Source organism: Malaclemys terrapin, chromosome 3, assembly GCF_027887155.1.
Source record: "Malaclemys terrapin pileata isolate rMalTer1 chromosome 3, rMalTer1.hap1, whole genome shotgun sequence".
NCBI lineage: Eukaryota > Metazoa > Chordata > Testudines > Emydidae > Malaclemys > Malaclemys terrapin.
In genome coordinates, this window is record NC_071507.1 from 107,293,524 (window position 1) to 107,313,187 (window position 19,664).

The 19,664-nt window shown below is 42.9% G+C and overlaps 1 protein-coding gene across 3 annotated transcripts; it reads left to right on the top strand.

Annotated features, from left to right (window-relative positions):
* The first annotated feature begins 1,130 nt into the window (after window positions 1–1,130).
* Window positions 1,131–18,988, top strand: ALDH8A1 (aldehyde dehydrogenase 8 family member A1). Of its 3 annotated transcripts, none has more exons than XM_054024258.1 (7): window positions 1,131–1,316; window positions 9,343–9,490; window positions 10,348–10,503; window positions 13,659–13,808; window positions 15,195–15,451; window positions 16,333–16,494; window positions 18,042–18,988. In XM_054024258.1, the coding sequence occupies exons 1-7, from the start codon at window positions 1,179–1,181 to the stop codon at window positions 18,492–18,494; spliced, it is 1,464 nt and encodes a 487-aa protein (XP_053880233.1). In that variant the 5' UTR covers window positions 1,131–1,178; the 3' UTR covers window positions 18,495–18,988. The 3 variants fall into 3 exon arrangements, with proteins under 3 accessions (XP_053880233.1, XP_053880234.1, XP_053880235.1); XM_054024260.1 differs by lacking the exon at window positions 1,131–1,316 and adding an exon at window positions 1,797–1,916; XM_054024259.1 differs by lacking the exon at window positions 13,659–13,808.
* The last annotated feature ends 676 nt before the right edge of the window (window positions 18,989–19,664 follow it).

The following is a 19,664-nucleotide window of genomic DNA, read 5'->3' on the forward strand; positions in this document are numbered from 1 at the left end:
GTGCAAAGTGGAAAACCCAGAAGTCCTGTGTACTGAATGAACTTTAGCAACTAATTCCACTTGATCTTCTCCTCTGCCCTCCCAGCCCCATGAACAAACACATCTTTTACGATAAAATGCAAATGAACAAGCAAGCTAATCTGTAAATAAATCATATGTATTTGCTTTATACAAGTGAGGTGGTAGCCACACAAAGCCTGACTAACTGTTGTGCCGTTTGTGTATATGCAGCTTGTGGGGAGGTGCAGTCCATCTTTCCAACCAGGGGCTGAGGTGTGGGGGTTTCATTGTGTACCACTTGTGCAATGTGCATGGTCCCAACAATGAAGTTCCTGTGGCGGCTCCCCATTATACTGTCCAGTAAGGCTTGAGATTCGATGCTCAGTGGGTACAGCAGAACTGCCGTATGGCAGGTTTGCCTGCAGCCCTTCCAGTTTCAAAACACATGAAAAGGTCATTGTACTGGCTTCCGACACCAGTCTGCATGCTTTCTAGGTACTCATCTAACCCTCTTGTTATAGCACTGTTCATTGAATTTGAAGTTGGGTTGTTGAGGAAAACATTTTGAATACAGCAATATGATGGTGTGTATAATTTAATGACAAGGGATTTACTTATTGAAAGAATCTGCAGTTTGAGAAAAATCTCGGCAGACATTAACATTTGTATCTGCTATTTCTCAGGCAAGTAAAACAAAACTGCTTAATTAAACAATAGAAGAAACTTCCTGATGGGAAGGTGTTTTATACTGGGGAATAGTTATGCAAGGGAAGGAGGGAAAGTCCCACTCCTTGTGACATTTAGACTGAAAAAGAAGCTAGAAAATGTACTGGAGGGGAGCAATTTGCTTTCCCCCTCCCCCCCCCCCCCCCCCTGTTTGTCCTGCTCTGTTCTAGTTTTGGCTCTACATCTTTTTTGTCCTGCCTTCAAGATTTTTGCTGATCCTGCCACCCTTCTTGCACTACACAGAATACTCTTGGTGAGCTGTAGGAAAAGCAACCCTTTTTCTGCTCTTTTGTTTCTGTTGGCACACAAGGGGTTATTTGTCGGGTTTCTCGCTCTCACACTGGAGAGGGAGAAAGAAGGGGTGGAGCTCAGACTTGTAGTGTAACTAGATATGAGACCAGCAGTATAAACTGACAGCTGAAAGAAATCACAGATTAAGCCAGCTGCTGACAATGGCTGGCCCAAAGACTCTCTTAGTGTTGGAGAACTTCATAAATGGTAAATTTGTCCCTTGTCCCTCCTACATAGACTCTTATGATCCATCCACAGGAGACGTGTATTGCAGAGTACCAGACAGTGGCAAAGAAGAGGTGAGTACAGCAGCTTCACTAACAGAAGGCGAAGAAAAAATGGGAACATAAATAACATCAGTGAAGTTGTTTGTGGGGTGGAAGGTGGAGAAATCAGGAAGAGGATTGTCCTAGTGATTAATTGTTTATATTTAAATGAATACGTTCTTAACATTACTACAAGGCCAGGTAACATTGCTCCGGGAACAAATCCTTTTTGTCACACTGTTCACTATTAAAAGCTATGGACCAGGTCCTCAGCTAGTGTCAATCAGTGCAGCTTCAATTACTTTACTGGAGGTTTGTCAATCACACCAGCAGAGGATGGAGTCTTGCAGAATGCAGGTTGAAGGCAATGGTCACATCAGCAGTTTACAGATGACAACTCTGGAGTCAGGAAAAAAGGGGCTGTTCATCCCCCCTCCATGAACAGCCCTGGATACACTGTATCCAGATGAATAACTTCTCCCTTAATAGCTTTAATTTCTACTACTCTTTCAAAGGACTTTGCACACCGGGGCTCTTTCCATGAGACAGGATCAAAATCTCACAGCCTTCCTGAGGTTTGATCTCTGCAGATGGATGTTGAGCGTTTAGAACATTGATATTGCAGGCGAAAAGGTAACAAATCATTTTAGTGCAGCTGCATGAATGTGATTTCTTTACAGTGCAGTAGCCTGCTCCAATCAACGAGAGCAGAAATGCAATATTTCTTTTCGGCTCTGCAATTTAATCTTTGCTGCATGTTTTTTGCCACATTAATTATTAGGGCAACGAGACACTCATATTGGAAACTGCCATTTACTTTATGCCAAAGTATTGTTTATAAGCAACAAAGTTAGAGGTGTGTACAATGTAATGCACTGGGTTCAGCGAGGGGACAGATGAACAGAAAGTTATATTACACTCCAAGGGCTTTCAAAATGTTGACTAATAAGTGCTCAATATTGTTTCATTTTCAGAATAAGTGGTCTTTTTAAAAGACTTTTTACTGTACATGAATCTCTTTCACATATGTATCAATCATGTTGATCTCATTTTCCTTTTTCAGCAGAAACCTTTAGCACCATAATTTTGGTTGGGTAAATATTTGCAAGGTGCTGATAACTAATGGTTAAAGTGTAACCAGGCTGGCTTTGCTAGAATATGCTTAATGTAAAATCATGTCAGTCCAAAACCTCTTTGTGCTCGAAGAATTGTTTCTTTCAAGCATAACCACTACATGGGTCCCCATTCTGTTTATTCACATAAGTAGACGCACAAGTAATTATAACAGTAACAGGGAGATTTGTGAGCATGCCAGAAGGACCTAACAGAAATAGGTTGAGGCATCATAGCAGGCTAAATTCTAGCTATCTAAGTGTACGGTAATGCATATTTAAAGAAACACTAACTTCTCATTCAGTTTTCTGAGTCAGCTACAGCATACACCTTAGGAACTATACTTAGGCACCAATCAACTTAGTGACGTTTTCTGCTTAGGCCTGTGGGCTGCTGAACAAAAGTGGGGAGGCTCTACAAAGCTGGGAGTTAGGGGAGGGTCTAAAGTCCTCCAGTGGAAAATGTTGAAATACCAGGGGCAGTTGCCTGCATTTTAGGAGAGATATTAAGACATTTAAAAATGAAAATAAGCACCTACTGTATTAGAATTCAGTACTGGGTCAGTAGCCATATGAGTAGGGCTATTCACATGCATAAGGGTTTGCAGGATTGGGCCCATATTCCCCACTGGACATGCGCACATATAAACATTCAAACAGCCAAAATCAAACTTAACCCTACTAAGTAGTTTATTCCCCCTCATTCACATACAGGAACACTGGTTCCCATGGACAACTAGGTCTGGCAAAACCCCTTTATCCTAAAGGATCTTGTCCTCCTACAATTCCTGATGGAGAGAAACAAATTTACTTTACCGTGTGTACTTTGGCTAACATTTTAACATCCAGCTTTTTTTAAATTGTGCTTTCTCTCTGGTTTTTAGTCTGTTACTTCTATTTTCTTATATGGAGGAGGAGGGCAGGGGAAGTATGTATGAAAATAAAAATAGGTTTATCATTACATTTTGATTACACACATTCTTTCTTGGCTCAATTGTTGTTTTTTTCCCTTCTCTCTCTCTGATTCTTTCCCTCAGTCAACTTCAGTCTATTTTCTCTATAACTCTTTGCACCTTCCCGCTCACTGTATTTCTACCTCTGTACCTCTTCTTCCTTTTCCTCCTCTTCCTTTTTGTTTTCTCCTTAGACTAATTCCCTTCCATTTCCTTCTCTCCATCTCTCCTCCTTGCCCCTACATTTTTTTTCTTTTCCTCAGGCTGTCTTCCCCTCTCGGCCTGGGAGAATCCCTCTGTAGTGCTCTCACCCCATCCCTATAAAAATCACCAAAATGTTCAGGGAGAGGGGAATCTCTGGCTGCTACATGAGGCAATTCGTTCTGGATCAGGCAGTTTCCTGTTCTGATGAGCTACTGCACTGCGGCATACAACATGGTGTGGAAGTGGCAGCGAAAAGAGGAAAGGGAGAAGCAGCCACAGCAGCAGGATGGCACCTAGTGGTGGAAGGGTGAAAGAGTAGGTTATTTTAAAAAAGGAGGTGGAGGTGGGTCAATGCAGTCAAATGAATAGGGAGTCCTGAGCCCTGTGTTCTGTTCTTGGCTTAGCCAGTGACCTGCTGTGTGACCTTGTGCAGGACACTTCACTTCTCTGTGCCCCTATTTCTTCCAGCCTTTGTCTCATCTATTTAAATGGTAAGCTCATCACCTCACCATAATGTGTGAAAAGGAAAGATATGTTAGAGGGGACTTTGATCTGAGAGACACGTGTTGAATCCAGTCAGCAGCTATGCAAGCAGCGGCCTTGAGGCGGTTCGTCCGATACAGCTTCTGGATCCTTGAAGCCGTTGCCGGGTCGAAACGGCAGCCGGTGTTCCTCCTTCCAACTCCCCTGGTGTTGGTGTCACGGTGCGGGGCGGGCCGTCTGGGGGCAGGCCGGGTGGTCTGGTTCGGTGTCCTCCTGAAGGCAATCTCCGCGGACAGCTCGCGGGTGAGCCTGTCGATGAGCGGGTCGAATTCCGCGAAGGAAGCTGCCGCTTGGAGCTCCTCGATCCAGGCGGCCTGCCAAGGCGTGGCTGGCCTAGTCTTTAGCCGCTGGTCCTCGGGCTCCTCGGTCGGCATGGGCAGCGAGTTTGTCATGTGGTCGATGGGTTGTCTCACTAGTGGGTCGGGAGACTCCTCGGTTGGGTCCCGGTGCGTAGTCGCTGGTGGAGTAAGATCGCCACTGGTTGTTGGCGGAATCTGGACCGGGTCAAGGGGGGCGGGGGTGATGCCAGGTCTTCCATGTGCGGCTGTTGTCTGAGGGGTTGTCGCGGAAGCGTGCGACCTTCTGGCAGCAGGGATCGGCCTGGTGGCCTCTACCATTAGAGTTCATAGAAGATAATTTCCTAACATAAACTGTATTGCACCCAACCCAAGGCAATTCTATTTTGGACCTCATCATGACAGATAAAGATAAATTAATCATAGGATTGGAAGTTAGTGGTTATCTTGATACCAGTGATACTTACCTGATTACATTCAGTATGGGCAAAGAGAGGGCAGTCCCAACCTGCGCGTGCACATGCCTTTAAAAAGGGCTAATTTCCTAAAGCCGAGGGAAATTGTTTGGGAAGAAAAATATAGACAGAAAAATGTGAATGAATATTGGGAACTCTTTAAGAATAGTTGATTAGATGGCCAAAAGTCATGAGTCCCCAATCAAGAAACGAAGCCCATTCTAGTTCAGTGCCAAAGCGAAGGCAGTAATTAGAATAAAAAAATACCCTATAAGAAATGGATAAAAAGAGAAATTGATAGCAGTCAATATAAATTAGAAGCTATGAAGTGTAAAAAATAGAAAAGGGAAGCTAAAGACACCGGGGAAAATTCCATGGCTGGCAGAGCTAAGGACAATAAGGAATTTTTAGATATACTAGGGACAAAAGAAATCCTATAAAAGGTATACACTCATTACTATATGGAGATGGTGAAATTGTTGATGATTCAGAAATATAATATTTTTTGTATTAGAAAAGAAGCAGGATATCATGTGCTTATATCGTGAGGATAATGAACAACATTATTAACAAAGGAGGATGTTAAAAACATCTGTTAGGGATAAACGTTTTAAAATCAGCAGATCTGGATTAATTGCCCCCAAAAGGGCTAAAAGAATTGGCTGAATAGATCTCTGGCCTGCTGATTTTCATTTTTATTATTGTGACAGTGTACCCCATAAGGCTTTATGGGGAGGGGGTGCTTATAAATGTATGTATGACATAACTGGAATATGTTTTGTGCTGCCTGTGCCATGTAATATATCTCCGTAAAGGTTATGGTCTACTGTATCTATTCATCCTATTTGTACATGTATATCATTTTCTACTTGAGGTTAAGAATATGGGCTGTATACTTGCTTGGTTTCTAAGTAAGCTTTGGGAGGCATTTGGTCAGCTTCTTTAGGAAGGAATTCGCCAGGTTAAGTACCTGATCAGGAAACACTTGGGGAAAAATGCATCTTGGAATGCTCCAATCCACATAAGAAGTCTTCCTGGAGACATGCAAGATACCATGTGGACAATGGCTTCGGCCTGTAAAGACTGAGTCATGCAGGGACATGTGACTTGCCCAGGTGACTCCAGAACTCTATCTTGGAACTGGATTTTGCATAGGGGGAGGAGAGGGGGTCTCCACCCACAAGAGAGAGTCTATTTAAACCCGTGGGAGACCCCTCCATTTGGGGGTCTTCAGCTGGCTAAGGAAGGAGCCTCTCCACCCTCCCTCCCCCAGGATACTTGAAGGGAACTGGAACAAACGACAGTAACTACAGGGTGTGTGAGTGATTGCTGGACCCAGGCTAAAAGGAGATTAGCCTGTAAAAGGGAGCATTCTGGAACTGGTGAGGAACTTATCTGTATTTAGTTTGATTAGACATAGATTTGCGCATTTTATTTTATTTTACTTGGTGACTTACTTTGTTCTGTCTGTTACTACTTGGAACCACTTAAATCCTACTGTCTGTATTTAATAAAATCACTTTTTATTTAGTAATGTACTCAGAGTATGTATTAATACCTGGGTGAGCAAACAACTGTGCATATCTCTCTATCAGTGTTATAGAGGGCGAACAATTTATGAGTTTGCCCTGCATAAGCTTTATGCAGGGTAAAACAGATTTATCTGGGGTTTAGACCCCATTGGGAATTGGGCATCTGGGTGCTAAAGACAAGCAAACTTCTGTGAGCTGTTTTCAGGTAAACTTGCAGCTTTGGGGCAAGTGATTCAGACCCTGGGTCTGTGTTGGAGCAGACAGGAGTGTCTTGCTCAGCAAGACAGGGTGCTGGAGTCCTGAGCTGGCAGGGAAAACAGGAGCAGAGGTAGTCTTTGCACATTAGGTGGCAGCTCCCAAGGGGGTTTCTGTGATCCAACCCGTCACAATTATATCTTGGAACACTGGAGAAATTCTTGAAGGCTGGAAGAGTACTAATGCGCTAATATTCAAAAAGGGCAAGCAAGATAACCCAGTAACTATAGCCTGATATAAATCCCAGGCAAAATAATGGAAAAGCTGATGGGGGAATCAGATGATAAAGAATTAAAGGATAGGTATATAATTGATGCCATTTAACATGGCTTTATGGAAAATAGGTCCTGACAAGCAAACCTTATTTCATTCTTTGATGAGATTACAAGTTTGATTGATAATGGTAAGTGCCTAGATGTGCAAGACTTTTGTAAGGCATTTGATGTAATAGTGTATGACATTTTGATTAAAAAATTAGCACTATACAATGTCAATAAGCAGACATTAAATAGACTACAAACTGGCTAACTGACAGATATCAAAAAGATAGTCATCAATGGGGAATCGTTCAACTGGGGGTATTTTTAATGGAGTTCTGCAAGGATCAGTAATAGGCCTGATGCAATTCAAAATTTTTCAACAATGATTTGGGCGTAAATATAAAATCACTGCTGGTAAAATTTGTGGATGACACAACGATTAGCAGAGTCAGGATGGGGCAGTCGTACAGAGCTATCTGGATTGCTGGCGAAGCTGGCCCTATTTCAACAAAATTTTTCAGTACAGCCAAATGAAAGTAATATCTCCAGAGGTAAGGAATGAAGGCCTACACAATGCGGGCTCTATCCTGGAAAGCAGTGACTCTGAAGAGAATCTCAGAGGCATAGAGGACAAGTAACAATGTGAGCTTCCAGTGTGACGCTGGGGCTTCATAGAGTCATAGATTCCAAGATTAGAAGAGATCATTGTGATCATCTAGTCTGCTCTCCTGTACCACACCGAACTTCCCCAAAATAGTTTCTAGAGCAGATCTTTTAGATAAATATCCAATTTTGATTTAAAAATTATCATTGATGGCGAATCCATCGTGACCCTTGGTACATTGTTCCAATGGATAATTACTGTCACTGTTAAAGATTTACATCTATTTCCAGCCTGAAAAAGGGCTTGTCCAGGATTTGAACACAGGACTGCTTATACCCTAAGTGAGAATCATACCTCTAGACCAACAAGCCATTCAAAGCTTGGGTGATCCTTGGATGTATAAGTAGAGAAGTAGCACACAGGCGTAAGGAGGTGATTTCACCTCTATAACCGGCGTTAGTGATACTGATTCAGGAATCCAGTTCTGGTGTCCACATTTTAAAAAGGATGTTGAATAAATGGAGTGGGTATAAAAAAAAAGAGCCACAAAAATGATTTAAGGGCTGGAGAAAATGCCTTACAGTGAGAGACTAAAGAGGCTCAGTCTGTTTAGCTTATCAAAAAGAAGACTGTGAGGTGACTGGTTTACAGTGTATAAGTACCTACATGGGAAGAAAATTCCAGGTATTAAAGGGCTGTCTAATCTAGTGGAGAAAGGTAAAGAACCAATGACTGAAAGCTGAAGCTCGACAAATTCAAATTGAAAATAAAAATGTGCCTTGACAGTGAGGGTGATTAACTATTGGAACAAGCTACCAACTACATCTCTTGATGTCTTCAGAACAAAACTGGATGCTTTTCTAGAAGACATGCTTTAGCCAAACAGGGCTCAATATGGGGGTAACTGGGTGAAATGTAAGAGCCTGTGATACACAGGAGATCAGAATAGATGATGTAATGGTTCTGTCTTACCTTCCTCCTCAGAGGTTGGCAGAGGTCAGAGAAGGTAATGGGGGAGGCACTGCCTCAAATGAGGGACCTGCATCTGCAAAATGTACTGCAGTGTTCCTAGAAGGAACTGAGATAGGCCATACATGAGGCTGCATCTGGGATGCTGTGTACTGTCCTGGGCACCTCGCACTAGTAAGAATGAAAAACCCAAGCGCTTTGGAAGGGGAGATAAATTCTCTTGGTTTGGAGCATAAGTGAAGTTCCAAATGATAGGATTAGCATGAAACTTTTCCTTTGGGCAGGTTATTTCATAACTGTATTGCTTGCACTTTCCTCTGAAGCATCTTGTCTTGGCTACTGCTGGAGACAGAATGGTGGAGTAGATGGCCCACAGGTCTAATCTGGTATGGCAACTCCCATGTTCCTAGACAGATGTCAGGAAACTGGAAGGAATTTGTAGAAGCACCACTGCAATTATTAGATAGATGAGGGGGACTGACATACAGGAAAGATTTTAAAGAACTAAATATGTTTCATTTGTTTAAATGACTGGGACAAAAGGGAAAGAGAAGTAACTATCACAAAAAATGGAAGGCTGTAAGCATCAAGAAGTGATAAAAAATGAGTATAACTAAAAGAAACGAGAGTTAAATTTTAGGCAGAGTATCAAGAAAAAATGCCCTCTTAATAATGTTGGTTAGATTGTGGGTTGTCTCTTGAGAAGATTGAGGGATGCCAACTGGACACGCTGCCTGAGACTATAATGTAAGGCAGGAACAGTCTTCTGCAAGGACAAACTGACTCAAAAGATCTTATTCTCTCAAATGGCTTTATTGATTGTTTTCCCCCCATGAAGCACTCTTGAAGTTTGCCATCTCTGCTTTATTCTTTCAGGTAGAAGTTGCAGTCACCGCTGCCAGAGATGCATTTCTAGGCTGGTCCTCCAAAAGCCCTCAGGAAAGATCTCAGATAATGAACAAGTTAGCGGACCTGATAGAGCATGACCTGGAGGCATTTGCACAAGCAGAATCAAAAGATCAAGGTAAAGGCACAATTTGTCCATCTGTTTGGCTGTCTGTCCCCAAATGAGGTTATAGAGAAGGAGGGTCTTGTTAAATATTACAACAGAGTCACAATGGCCAGGTCCTATTCTTGACTCTAATGAAGGCTGTCGGTGTGATTGGGTCAGTTAGAGCCAAATTTTTAAAGTTGCCACAAATTTTGTGTGCCTAACTAGACAGTCCCTGGGTTTGATTTTCAGAGGTGCTATGTTTCTAAAGTTGGACACTCAATACTAGAGGCTGGTTTTGAAAATGTGGGCCTCTTAACTCCTCCATGCCTGTTTCCTTCTCTACAAAATAAGGATGGCAATACCTGCGGCACAGAGGGGCTGAGACTAAATTTAATCAATATTCATAAAGCACACAGAGGATGCTGTCGACGAGCGAAGCATTACCAGTCCTATGGATGTACTATAAAATCATCTATCTAATCTATAGTGGTAGTGGTGCCAAGAGGCTCCCAGACAGGAATCCAGGACCTCATTGTGCCAGGCACAATGTGTGCACACATGACAAAAACATGGTCTCTGCCCCCAAAGAGCTTATAATCTAAATGGCTGTTTATGCTATAATTTGTACTTATGCTATTCATGATGCTTTCCAGGCATCTAATTACTTCACCATTTCTCATCTCCAACAAAGTTCTTCCCTAGGTGGTGGATAGGAATCCTAGTTCAGGGCTCCAGTTTGATTTGGAGGCTCTTCAGGGCAGATGCTTGTCTTCCTGTGTGTTTACAGCAGTATGCACACTTATGGCATTATATAAATGTTAGTTTTTCCCCGGGGATAAAGTGCATGTTGATGACACAACAGCATACTTGTTACTTTTCTCTTTCAGGAAAAACAATTACATTCGCTAGAACAGTGGACATCCCACGGGCAGCATACAACTTCCGGTTCTTTGCATCTTCTGTCCTTCACCATACCACAGAATGCACTCAGATGGACCACATGGACTGTATGCATTACACCATGAGAACTCCAGTAGGCATTGGTGGGTATTCTCAAAGGACAAATGCTGAAAAGCTTGGCAGACTGTCTGCCAAGAGAGGGGAAAAAATAAGAAAAAGGGGAGCCTTGAGCTCTGCTGCTTATTTTTTTAACTTCAGGCAGCATTTTAAAGGGCATGGGGGAGAAAGGATTATCATAAAGTTAATGTTTACTGCTTCTAGATCCCATGCTAAGCTTGGATACTCCACTGTGAACTCTGGCACCTGCATACTGCAAAATCAGTGAACAATTACAACATTTATCCTAAAAAGTTTCCTCTTCCCACAGTAGGACATTTCCCATCCTCAAAATCTTCTGTGAACTGGTCCAGGCTGAGGTTGATGGTGGGGTGAAAATTGTTGAAATCCAGGTGGAAGCACTTTACACCAATATTCCACATGAGGATGGACTACAAGCTGTCAGGAACAGTATCCCTGATGAGGCCACAGCACACCTGGTGGCTGAGCTTTGTGACTTTGTCCTCACCCACAACCATTTCAGATTTGGGGACAACTTATACCTTCAAGTCAGTGGCACTGCTATGGGTACCCGCTGGCCCCACAGTATGCCAGCATTTTTATGGCTGACTTAGAACAACGCTTCCTCAGCTCTCGTCCCCTAGCACCCCTCCTCTACTTGCGCTACATTGATGACATCTTCATCATATGGACCCATGGAAAGGAGGCCCTTGAAGAATTCCACATGGATTTCAACAATTTCCACCTCACCATCAACCTCAGCCTGGACCAATCCACACAAGAGCTCCACTTCCTGGACAATACAGTGCAAATAAGTGATGGTCACATAAACACCACCCTATACCGGAAACTTACTGACCGCTATACTTACCTGCCTTCAGCTTCCATCCAGGACACATCACACGATCCATCGTCTACAGCCAAGCCCTAAGATACAACCGAATTTGCTCCAATCCCTCAGACAGAGACAAACACCTACAAGATCTTTATCAAGCATTCTTAAAACTACAATGCCCACCTGGGGAAGTGAGGAAACAGATTGACAGAGTGAGACAGATACCCAGAAATCACCTACTACAGGACAGGCCCAACAAGGAAAATAACAGCACACCACTGGCCATCACGTACAGCCCCCAGTTAAAACCTCTCCAGCGCATTCTCAACGATCTACACCCTATCCTGGAAAATGATTCCTCACTCTCACAGACCTTGGGAGGCAGGCCAGTCCCCACTTACAGACAACCCCCCAACCTGAAGCAAATACAGCAACTACACACCACACCACAGAAACACCAACCCAGGAACCAATCCCTGTAGCAAACTTCGTTGCCTACTCTGTCCCCATATCTACTCTAGCAACACCATCAGAGGACTCAACCACATCAGCCACACCATCAAGGGCTCATTCACCTGCACGTCTACTAATGTTATATATGCCATCATGTGCCAGCAATGCCCCTCTGCCATGTACATTGGCCAAACCGGACAGTCCCTGCGTAAAAGAATAAATGGACACAAATCGGACATCAGGAATGGTAACATACAAAAGCCAGTAGGTGAACACTTCAATCTCCCTGGACATTCTATAACATACTTAAAAGTAACTATTCTTGAACAAAAAAACTTCAGAAACAGACTTCAAAGAGAAACAGCAGAACTAAAATTCATTTGCAAATTTAACACCATTAATCTGGGCTTGAATAGGGACTGGGAGTGGCTGGTTCGTTACAAAAGCAGCTTTGCCTCTCCTGGAATTGACACCTCCTCATCTATTATTGGGAGTGGACTACATCCACCCTGATTGATTTGGCCCTGTCAACACTGGTTCTCCACTTTTGAGGTAACTCCCTTCTCTTCATGTGTCAGTATAATAATGCCTGCATCTGTAATTTTCACTCCATGCATCTGAAGAAGTGAGGTTTTTTACCCACAAAAGCTTATGTCCAAATAAATCTGTTAGTCTTTAAGGTTCCACCGGACTCCTTGTTGTTTTTGTGGATACAGACTAACACAGCTACCTCCTGATACTTGACATATTTATATCCATTATTTTTGGAAAGCTAGCCACAAGATGGCACTGTCACGTCAGAGAAAGTTGGAATACATGTGTTGTTTTAGAGCTATATGAATAATGATGCAAATATTTTAATACCAGTTTGATTATTTAATACATTTGTTTAATAAATTTGACCTGTTTAGTTCTCTTCCCATGAGAATCTGAGTCTTACTGACCAAAAATACTCAGACATCAAATTTTAAATTCATTACATGTGCTTGTATTGGAACTCTGTTCACTCTCATTCAGTCATAAGAACGGCCATACTGTCCATCTAGCCCAGTATCCTGTCTTCCGACAGTGGCCAAAGCCAGGTGCCCCAGAGGGAATAACAGAACATGTAATCATCAAGTGATCCATCCCCTGTCGCCCATTCCCAGCATCTGGCAAACAGAGGCTAGGGACACCATCCCTGCCCATCCTGGCTAATACCCATTGATGGACCTATCTAGCAACAAGGAGTATCACATGACCAATCACAACTAAGCCTCACAGCTTGGGTTTCAAATATTTGTGATAAATACACAAAGTAAAAATATTCATGAAGATAGTCATTGAATAAATTTAAATAGCACTGCAATTTGAGGAAGTCAGTCTGTTCATTATTATTCTGGACTAAATTCATCAGGTAAATTATTCATTGTGCATGATGCACTCAGCTCTAATGTTTGACAAGAGCCAGAAGTGGCAATTGATGCATATTTGTTAAACAAAACAAAAATTTTCAATTTGCATATATCATTGAATTGTGAATTCTGAACACCTGGACCTGTCTGTAGAGCATGAAAAAGCTCCTACTTCAATATCTCTCTGCTACGCTGGGACAAAAGTACACCAAAAATCAGTTGTCCAGTTGAGGTGGTCAAATATATTTGCACTGTAAATGTTTGGCATAGTTTAGACAGGTTATTTAGAAGGCGTTGGCCATTAGAAATGGCCCTTATTGTAGGGTTCGCTGTACCATGAAGAATAAGGTAGGGGTGTAAAATTTCCTTTATTGTCCGGCCATACTGAAGCTTTGGCTTCCATCAGGGTAGGAGGTCCCAAGCCTGGGCATCAGATTCAGATCTTCTGTCCCAATACATTTGGCCTCTTGATTTTGTCCTTTTCTTTTTTCCTTTGTAGCTGGTTTAATAAGTCCTTGGAATTTGCCACTTTACTTGCTCACCTGGAAAATAGCCCCAGCCATAGCATCTGGAAACACTGTCATCGCCAAGCCCAGTGAGATGACATCTGTCACTGCTTGGATGATGTGCAAACTTCTGGGTAGAGCAGGTAATTTGGAAATGCCTTCAGCACAGGGACCTCGCTGTCTGTTGCCTCCTTTGTTGGAGAAGTTGGAAGGTGCAGTGAATGAGGCAGGGGATTGCGGGAGGATAAGGAAGGTTACAGGGTTAAGGCAGTTGAATTCTGCCCTGGAGAACTAAATTTTATCCCTGCCTCCCTCCTATATCTTCCCTCCCCCTGCCACCATCTCCTCATCCCCATCTATTCCTTTCACCTCACCTCTGCATTCCATTTAGGCTGTTTCTCCCTCCACAGTGCTTGGGCGCCAGCAGGGGGAAAGTGGAGAGCATAGGAAAAAGTCTCTGTTCTCAGTTCCTGTGCCTGGTGCCACATTGGTCGCCAGTAGCTGGGAGCAGCAATTGCAGAGAAAGTGCTGCTCTGCCCCTGTATCCCCAGGTTGAAACATGCTCAGTACAGATGGAAGCTTCAGAGAATAGAGCTGCCAAACTCTAAGGCTGTGTCTTCACTAAGAAAAACTGGCTACTTCCAGTTAACTAACACAAGGTAAAATCCTAGTGAAGACAAGGCACTTAGTGGTCCTCATACAAATTAGCAGGTCAAGTTAATCCCTAGGCTACCCTGTAGTCTTCAGTTCAACCTGCTAACTTGTGTGAAAGCTGCAAACGCCCTTCTCGTCACTGATTTTCGTTCATGTTAGCCAGCTCAAGTTAAGAATACACTTTTTTTCCTAGTAAAGATTCACAGTTAACAAGCCTCCACTGACCATGTGCAGTCTGTGATTTTTTTCAGTGTCTTATAACTTGTCCTGATGGGTGCAGCTTTTCACAGCACCAGCAAAAGGCACATTTCTGACACCAAAGGAACTTCCCTGCCAAATTTCAAGTCCCTCTCCCCAAGTATGCAGGCACTAGAACTTTCCGAGAAAATGGTTGAAGGAATATCTTTAACATAGGCAAAACAATGAGTTTTTTCTTAAATTAAATTCTCAGAAATGGCTGAACTGTGGAACTGCTTTTGCTGAAACTTAAAAAAAAAAAACAGAAAAAAAAGAAAAGTGTATCAGCCTAAAGCAGACACCCAGCATGGAAAATTTCAGACCTAATGGTGAAAGTTTGGCATAAGTTATATCCCACTGAAAACTGGGCCTTATAATGGGAGGTGTCAGGCAACCTTAACTATTGGCAGAGCTACCAGCTCCACCTGTACTAATACAAGAACAGAGATTAAAACCCAATAGTTCAGTGTTTTATCTAGTTATTTCTCCTATTTTGCTCAACCACTCTTAAAGTCAAGGGCATCCTCGTTAATGTAGCACTATTATTAGTAGTTTGCTGGCTTCTGAGGAGAGTGCAAAATTAACCTAACTACCTCAAAGTAAAGGACATGAGTGTTTTGTGTGTTTGTTCCCATGAGGAATCCCACCAGGAGTGGTGAATATTGTGTTTGGAACTGGCCCCAAAGCTGGGAGGGCTATTGTCTCGCATCCTGACGTGCCACTGATCTCCTTCACTGGAAGCACGCTCACGGCCCAGCACATCAGGGAGAGGAGTGCCCCACACTGCAAAAAGCTCTCTCTGGAACTGGGAGGCAAGAACCCTGCAATCATCTTTGAGGATGCTAATCTGGACCAATGCATCCCTACCACTGTGAGATCCAGCTTTGCAAATCAGGTAAAGGGAGATGCTCCTCTCTTCACCTTGTTACATATTAAGTGTGTAAAGAGCAATGTGTGCGTACCTTTATGCTTGTCTGACTCTTAAATAGTCAACGGTATTTTGTTAAGATTCCATATCATTAGCAGAATGTAAGTAAAAACATATGAAGTTGATGTTTTCATGATTTCATGAGCAGAGAAACAATGATAGTAAATAATTTGATCTTCTATAGTGTCTTTCATTCAAATATCTTAACACCCTTTACAGTCCTCCATAGGAAACAAATTACTTATTGACTTTCTAGGAGGATAAGTAATTTATCTAGATGGAAACAACTGAGAGATCAGGTGACTTCCCCAGAATCAAATGAGTTTATACAAGAGACAGGAATAAAACCCAGGAGTTCCAGTCCCCTGATCCAACTACTAGATGCTCCCATTATTTGTGAACATCTTCAGCAATGATCAGCAAGCCTATGAAAATTATTTCAGTGGGTATGAAGATAACTTGGCAAGTCGGGGGGGGGGGGGGGAGAGTATTTCCATGATGTCAAGGTAGTGATCATTCAGACATGAAAAGTAATGTTTCTGTGGGAAGTGTTGGGGAGGATAAAAAAAACAAGACTTAATAATAAACTCAACAGTCAAGATGTCTACATCCCTTATTGAGTGACCACATGATTTTATTATTGTCCCTGTGTCTTCTTTCTCCCCTTCTCCCCTCCAGTCTGTTTAGGACTCTCAATTTTGAGTGTCTTTAAATTTAGTTTGGGCTGTTTGTGGGGTAGGGACTGTCTTTACGTGTTTTGTGAGGGGCCTAGCACATTTCTGGGGACTCAGAAGTAACAGTATTGCAATAATTGACAGTATTTTTGTTTCTCTCCTCATGTTTGATAGGGTGAAATCTGTCTTTGCACCAGCAGGATCTTTGTTCAGAGGAGCATTTATAATGAGTTTTTGAAGAGGTTTGTAGAAGAAGCCAGAAAGTGGAAGGTTGGGAGCCCCTCAGATCCCACATCCAGTATGGGGGCACTGATAAGTAAAGAACATTTAGAAAAGGTAACTGCAGAGGAAATCCTGCCTGAACTATAGTCACATTTTAGAGATCCAGAAAAGATGACTTGTATATGACTGGGGTGAGGACCATGTCATCATCTGTGTTAGTACCATGCCAATCGCACTGTCATTTCCCCATAAATGATCATTAAAAGTGTCTGATGATTAAGGTATCTGCTGTGTATGGGTTAGGTTCACATCGCCCCAGGAAAAATAAAGTCTGCGAACAAATAATTTTAAACTAAGCGGTCAAGCTGTTATTGTGAAAGTACATAAATGAATCTAACAGTGCCAAATCAGGCAACATTTTCATTGACTTAAGTGTTGGGCCCATAGCGATAACTTATTTGCCTCATAAAACAAGGTGCATTTAGATTGCAGTATATCTGATTTATAATGCAACTACTGAGGAATGTAAAAGCAGAGTTTATCTGGGATACTGAGTGGCTTTGGAGGAATTGGTAATGGTATATACATGGAGACTTGTAGTCCACAAGTTCCAGGAATTCCGCTTAGGCCATGAGTGGATGACAGTAGTTACCATCTGGTGGCTGTTGGGTGGTTGATGTGAAATGAGTATAATGGTCTCAGTCAGTGTTCTGGAGATCAGGTGTCCATATCCTAAAACACCAGCGGATGCCATTTGCATCAGTGGAACATGCTGACAAACTCGCACAAAAGAGAAGATTCAAATAGGCAAAGAGACTGATCTCTTCCTCTGGGCCCTAATGCTGGGCCCTCCAGGTCAGTGATGAGACATATTGGTGGATTATCCTACACTGTCGCTGCCTATGCTGTACCTGTTCTGTGGCTACATGGAGGACTTGAGTCCCAGGGAGTCTCTCTGGGCACCTTTCAGTGCTTCTTTCACACAGAGCATTTAAAAGAAAGGAGCGAAAAAAACTCAGTGATTTATCTGTGGAATTCCTAGAGTGGGAGAAAGCACCCAGTAGTTTCAAAGCTGTAGATAGAACAAGATCAGTAGCATGACCTGTATGCTCAAGATAGCATATGATAGCAGCAACTACATAAATTGTTGTAATGGTTTATTGATCGTGTTTTCTGTTGTGCTCATCGCTGTAGCGTCTGAGTACTGTGACAACATGTAGTAAGCTTCCTTGTATGGTAGGAAAAGGTAATCACTCCCATGTGACACAAAGAGAAACTGAGGCAAAGAGAGGTGTGGTGTGCTGCCCAGGGTCATAGGGAAAGTCTTTAACACATAAAGGATAGGAGTCAGATCTTCTGTGCTTTAATAATGTGACTATCGTTCCACCCCTTCAAAACGTATTTAGAGGAAGGAACAAATTCATGTTTTGGCTAGCAGGTTAATGAGAGAAAGGGAATAGTTTACTTACAGGGAAAAATGCTCTGACTTCTTTTTACATATACTTGGCTGCAAAACCTAGGGAATGAGAATTGGCAGGGGGAAAATGCCAACATGGGTCAGTGGGAAATGCTCCTAGATTCCCTGTTGATTTATCTTGTATTGAAAATGTGAACTTTACAGCATTTTCAGTCTCCCACATTGACGTTTTGCCCTCCCCCAGGTAAAGAATTATGTGAAGAAGGCTCGAGCTGAAGGGGCTAGAATTCTCTGTGGAGAAGGAGTGGATTCTTTGGTTCTTCCAACTGGAAATCAGAATGGCTATTTCATGCTGCCTACAGTCATTGCTGAAGTCAAGGATGAATCCTGCTGCATGCAAGAAGAGATCTTTGGTCCCGTGACGTGTGTGGTACTGTTTGATACGGAAGAGGAAGTGATTAAAAGAGCCAATGGTGTCAAGTATGGCCTGGCAGCCACGATATGGTCAAGTGATGTGGGGCGTGTTCATCGTGTGGCGAAGAGACTGCAAGCTGGCCTGGTGTGGACCAACTGCTGGCTAGTCAGGGAACTGAACTTGCCATTTGGTGGGATGAAAGCCTCAGGGATAGGCAGGGAGGGAGCAAAGGAGTCTTATGAGTTTTTCACTGAGGTCAAAACCATTACAATAAAACACTGAAATTTGCCCATAAAGTATTTTATGGCAAAATAAACAACCGACATTTGTGCTTACAAATGTCTCTGGGATATACCAAGAGATCATGGCCTGCTTATAATTAATTTTTATAGAAATCCATTCATTGATAAATACCAACTAAAGCTTAAGCTGCTCGGCCCCACAACTGGCAGCAGAGAAAGTAGATTCTGGATCCTACCCAAGCCACAAACCTGATTCGCAGGGCTCAAGGAGATCTTGAGGATTCCAAAGTTAATTCACCATCTCTTTCTCAAGCTGGTCCAGTAAAAGGAATTACCTCACACATCTTCTCTCTCTCATATCTTGGGACATAGATGGCTGCAACAACACTGCCAATAAATGTCCCCAAAAAAGGCCGATTAGAGACAGGGTGATAAATAACGATGGTTGTGGTCAACAAATCACCTTGAGTGACAAAGACACAAGCGAGTTATGATGTTATGTTCTAATAGGAATAAACACATTTCCTCTCTAAATGGGTAATCCCATGAACAATACGTTTTGCACTTTGATTGCGTCATCAGGCTAGTACTAATGAAATTTCACACTAAAATCCCCAAGGCAGTGCTGCTAATCTGTTTAGTTGTGCTAAACTCTAGAGCAGGGTTCGGCAACCTTTGGCACGCGGCTCGCCAGGGTAAACATCCTGGCGGGCCGGGCCGGTTTGTTTACCTGCCGCGTCCGCAGGTTCGGCCGATCATGGCTCCCACTGGCCGCGGTTTGCCATCCCAGGCCAATGGGGGCGGCGGGAAGCCACATCCAGCACATCCCTCGGCCCGCGCCGCTTCCCGCAGTCCCCCTGGAGCGGCGCACCATGGCCAGTCGGAGCCGTGATTGGCCGAACCTGCGGATGCGGCAGGTAAACAAACTGGCCCGGCCCGCCGGGGTGCTTACCCTGGCGAGCTGCGTGCCAAAGGTTCCCAACCCCTGCTCTAGAGCCAGGATATTCCTGTAAGGCACAAATAAAGCAAACCTATTTTTATCATAACTCTTTTTTAAAATATGTAGTGATATTGTCATCCTACTGAAATGATTATTTTGATGTTATAATCTTTCATCATCTAGATTGCTTCTATGCTGGTATTTTTCACATTTCTAAAAGTAATTTGGCTGGCAGAACATAGTCACAGGTATTGACAAAAGCTGGAAGTG